This window comes from Berghia stephanieae, chromosome 1 (genome assembly GCF_034508935.2).
Source record: "Berghia stephanieae isolate SIO BIC M18660-M18661 chromosome 1, UCSD_Bste_1.3, whole genome shotgun sequence".
Taxonomy (NCBI): domain Eukaryota; kingdom Metazoa; phylum Mollusca; class Gastropoda; order Nudibranchia; family Aeolidiidae; genus Berghia; species Berghia stephanieae.
In genome coordinates this window covers 136,442,856-136,447,809 of record NC_088360.1, presented here as the reverse complement: position 1 = coordinate 136,447,809, position 4,954 = coordinate 136,442,856, and the positions used below count along the sequence as shown (strand labels likewise).

The 4,954-nt window shown below is 41.4% G+C and overlaps 1 protein-coding gene across 1 annotated transcript; it reads right to left on the bottom strand.

Annotated features, from left to right (window-relative positions):
- Positions 1–524: 524 nt before the first annotated feature.
- Positions 525–2,800, bottom strand: LOC144963290 (uncharacterized). Its single transcript, XM_078897180.1, has 2 exons — positions 2,713–2,800; positions 525–2,296 (listed from the first exon to the last, which is right to left on the bottom strand). Exon 2 carries the CDS (start codon positions 2,268–2,270, stop codon positions 747–749), a length of 1,524 nt encoding a protein of 507 aa, XP_078753306.1. The 5' UTR covers positions 2,271–2,296; positions 2,713–2,800; the 3' UTR covers positions 525–746.
- Positions 2,801–4,954: the final 2,154 nt, after the last annotated feature.

The following is a 4,954-nucleotide window of genomic DNA, read 5'->3' as shown; positions in this document are numbered from 1 at the left end:
GGACCTGTTAGGCGATATTTCATTTTTTTTCCGACAGAGACAACGCTGTTAACGGCCAGGTACTCGTTTTATACCTGAGTACGGCGAGAGAACGTGAGTAAAGTACTCAACTATGCGTTGAGCGAGGCCCGGATTGAGGACCTTCCGATCCGAAAGCGAGTGTCATACCACAAGACCACATAGCCGCACATTTAGATGGGGAGTCTCAGCTGGTTGAGCACTCACCTCACCCGCAAAGGAACAAAGATCGATTTCATGTGAAGTCAATATATAATTCTGATCCCCCTCCCCGGATATCCACCCAGCGGTGATTGGGTAGCTCTGTCACCTCAGCCAAGAGGGCCCCTTGCTACTACCGTAGAACGGGGATACTTTGCACGAATTTCAACTTTGAGATTTAATAAATTCTATTTAAATAATTCATTTCAGGCATTTTTTGTTTTTTTCTTAGGGGTGGGAGGTAAAAGTTTAAATCTACATACTTAAAAAGATTAAATATAGGTTATTTTAGGTGTAATGAATTTTTTATTGAATATTTTCAAAAATTTCAAAATGGGGATACTTTGCACAACAGTCATAATATTGAGTTTAAATCAACTTTAATCCATAATAATCAATAAATGCCAGTCAATTAATCTTTATTCTTTGGATCTTTTCTTTGGTGGTTGCCATTCTTCGTCGCTGCTGTCGGAAACTAGCAGATCTAAGTCTACATCTTGCTCTGTCGAGACACATGTTGATGCATCCTAATCTTCCGCACTGGTATCGGAATCATTCTCTGGTTGGCATTCTTTGAGAGCTTCAAGTTCAGAATCATTTTCTTGTAAATGTAACAATCCTTCAGGGCCCATGGATGAAGTTGAGGCGACAGGGGAAGAGGGCTGAGTATTTGAGTTTGACATAGAAGACATCAATTCTTCTGCAGAAACAGACTTTCCGGGCTCAACGTTAAGTCGCTTTCGAGCACCATTGCTTGTTTTCCTTCTCTGTCCTGGGGTGTATTTGAATTGTTTCAAATATTCAAGTACTGCTGGGGACACAGCTCTGTGTAGATTTTCTTTATCATGTTCCCCAGAGGCTGCAAATTCCGGAAATTTCTTCAAGACCAACTGCTTGTTTAGAGTTAGAGGATAGATTCCGCAAGCACGAAATCCAGCCACGAGGTTGTCACGGCCATGCATGCCCAATGTATTCATCAATTTGCATAGAAGAGATGGGAATTTCGCCTTGTCCAGAGACGTTGCTGTTGGCTCTTTCATTTTGTACTCCTCCATGATTTTCCGCCAGTGTCTTTTCATCGGTCCGAAATACGATACATCTAATGGCTGACATTTGTCAGTGCTGTTTGGTGGTAGGAGAACAAAACGAATGTTTCTCTCACCACAAATGTCCAAAACTTTAGGGCTCAAATGAGAACTTAGATTGTCCCCAATAACAACTATTTGTCCATCCTTTCGACGAGCCCAAGGTAAAACAATAGAGTTGAACCATTCCTCGAAGTGTTCGCTGTCCATCCATCCACTACGGGTGCGACTGTAACGAGTGCCCTTAGGACCCCCATCACACCACGAGTTCCACAAATGCTGCGACTTGTATATGACATATGGCGGAAGTATTTCTCCATCTGCTGTACCAGCAAACATAACAGTAATGTTTCCTTTCGAGTGATTTATTATCCTTTCCGGATATTTTACACCTCGTCGAAAGATGCATTTTTTGAGACCAGGCTCATCAGCCAAATTGGTCTCATCATAATTAAGAATATTAGAAGGATGTATGTCTTGAAGTGAGACTGCCAACCGCTCAAAATATTTGTCAATGTCACCAGGTTCAACGCCAGCCCGGCTTCGCTTTATATTTTGGCACATTCTCGTTGTAAGAATTTCATGTCGTTTGATGAAAGATGATATCCAATCAGGTCCAGGAATATTGTTTTTAAACTGAGGCACAGTCCTGTTGATCTTCTGTAGGTATACAGAAACCATAACACGAATGTCAAACTTGTCCAACGGCATCCCATAGTCTGCACATGTGACCAAGTGTTCGGCAATCTGTTCTTCTTCCTCAAAGGAGAAAATAGTTGGTCGTCCACATTGTTTCTTATGAGCACCTTTGATTTTATTATACAATGTTCTGAAGGGTATATTATATCGTTTGGCGACATCTCGAACTTGGTCGTGTTTGCAGTCATTGAGTGCTTGAATAAGAACTTCTTCACTATAGTCCTTATATGACCGGCTTCCGGGTTTTCTTTTGTGTACTCTCGGCATTTTGGGGATACAGGTACTGCTGAGATCTGGAGGGGAATACAAAGATGAAACAGAGAATTAGATTCAGATGTACCAGTAGTCTGCTATAACATACCTGTAATATTGAGATGGAGAGTAGTAATGATGAGATGACTAAGTTCTGTAGAATGAGATATGACGTAACAGGTGATTGAATTGGTTAAAATATACATTCAAATCATCCTAGGGGGAACAACAAACAAATCATTAACATATCTTAACCTGGGGCAACATTGCACACACCACTTCACATGCTTTCAAACACAGGGGCAACTTTGCACAGGCCACTCATCAGGGAACCCCTAGATTCTGTCACACATCCACAAAAACATGTCTATTTAATCATATTTTCTATTGATAAAGAGGGGTGCTGAGGTTAAATGAATGTTAGAAATATTCTAAAAAAGTAGAAGGTTCTACATACCTTGGTTTCGAAGAAATAAAGGTTGGTGTTTTGGCTTGGTTCTAGCACCTGCTGGCTGATATCAACAAACAATGAATGGTGAAAATCATTGACTTACTAATAATAGACCGGAAATCTCCACTGCGCGGCGGGGCAAAATGCGATGCTTTTTGCGTGCGCAGCCATTATCGCCTATATGACTCCACCCTCGGGTCTGCGTGTAGTACTCCCGCGCATTGTTCGAATGGCATGTATGGTTTACAACCGTATCGCCTCGTCGGTTATGAATGTTTCAACTTAGTTTGACTTATAACATCGACAGCAATACTCAGTCTAATTGAGTCAATCTATATACTGAAAGTAGAAAATCACGAAAATACACTATGGAGGTATGCATGCAACCAACATAATTGATAAACCCAATCATATTTCATCGATCTTGTTGTAGCAATACATCCCGATGGGCAGTGCACCTCCTACCCATTGAGTAATGTATGCAAATGATGGTGCAGAACTGCGTTTCTGTCTTAGCATCAACAACAGTCAGTGTGCAATGCAAGTGGGATTATAGGTATCGTAGACATGTCGGCATTTTCGTGTCTGATTCATGCTGCGTGCCACACAATAGCAATAGTGGTAAGCTAGGTCTTAGATAACCTATGTAATTTAACTTTTGTTGTTGTTGTTTCTTTATTTGTGTATGATATTTTATATTTTTATCTATAAATCCCGCCTAAGCGAAAGCCCCTTACTGTGCTGATGCGAAAAGGCCCCGATTTTAAATATATTCCGCAACAAGCATTGATAATTGCTAATTGTTTTTTGGGTTTTTCTGTTTTGTTTTGTCAGTGCCTGAAGAAAAAGAAATGGAAAGGCTCATGTTGTGTTGCCTGGAATTGTTCTAATAGACAGACCAAGAGGTCCGAACTTCATTCTAATGACAGAGAAGAAGATCTTACCTTCCACCGTTTTCCTTCAAATCCTCCAATGAGAAAACAATGGATTGTCGCGATTAAACGACAGAAATTCACACCATCTCGGTTCACTAGAATCTGCAGCAAACACTTTACAGCCACAGACTTTACAGCGAGCAAAACAAGGTGGCGATTGAAAAAGACTGCAATTCCTTCCGTTTTTACATATCCACAACATTTGCAGCCGAAAACGGCCATCCAGAGGAGAAAATTAATAAGAAACCCAACTATGACCAGCAATCGACCATTTCGAACCAGTGAAAATCTAAATTCCGCTCTTCAAGACCACACGTACTTTTGTTCAAATGCAAATGAACAAACTAAACTAGAAAACCAACTGGCAAGGCTAAGGAAAAAACTCAAAAACAATCGCACAAAAATTATGCGATCAAAATCCCGTAACAAAAAATTGACAGAGATCATAAGCGGTCTTAAAAATCAACGGTTAATAAAGGCCAAAGCTGAAGCGATTCTACAAAAAACTTTTAGTGGAATGTCTCTGGACCTTTTTCGTCATATTCAAAGATGTGGTAACGCAAAGAAAAGGATTTACCTTCCTAAGGTGAAGAAGTTTGCCCTTGCTCTTCACTTCTTGTCTCCGAAGGCATACGAGTTTGTGAGGCCCATTTTGCGTCTACCTCACCAACGGACTCTTCGTCACTGGAAAGCGTCAATTAGTTGCTCGCCTGGATACCTGGACAATATGCTACAAGTTGCGTCGAAAAAAGCTGAGGAGACCAATAGTAAATACTGCTCGTTGATATTAGACGAAATGAGTATAAGGCAGGACGTGTCATGGGTACCCAGTGAGCACAGATTCTGCGGATTCAGAGACTTCGGACAAGGACCCGTCGACAGTCGGGAGGCTACGAATGCACTGGTATTCATGCTGGTCAGTTTGAAAGGGAGATGGAAAGTGCCAATGGCCTATTTTTTGACGGACCATATTAACTCCTCTCAGCTGGCATTTTGTATCAAAGAAGCCATGGAAAAAGCAGCAGACTACAATCTCATAGTAAAAGCTGTTGTCGCCGACGGTCTGAAGGCCAACATGAAAGCCGCAACAGAGCTGGGCTGCGACATAAATCTGGAGACTTTGAAGACCAACTTCAAACATCCCCACCCTCAGTTTAAGGATGAAAATGTCTACATGATATGTGACCCTCCCCATATGCTGAAGCTATTCAGAAACTTACTGGCGGACACAGGAAGCTTGACGAGAACCACGAACAGCGGAGTGAAAGCAATTTCTTGGCAATACATTGTCCAACTTCACCTGCTACAGAAAA

Coding starts and splice junctions, on each gene's coding strand:
- LOC144963290 (XM_078897180.1), bottom strand. CDS start 2,270: ATGCCGAGAGTACACAAAAGAAAACCCGGAAGCCGGTCATATAAGGAC.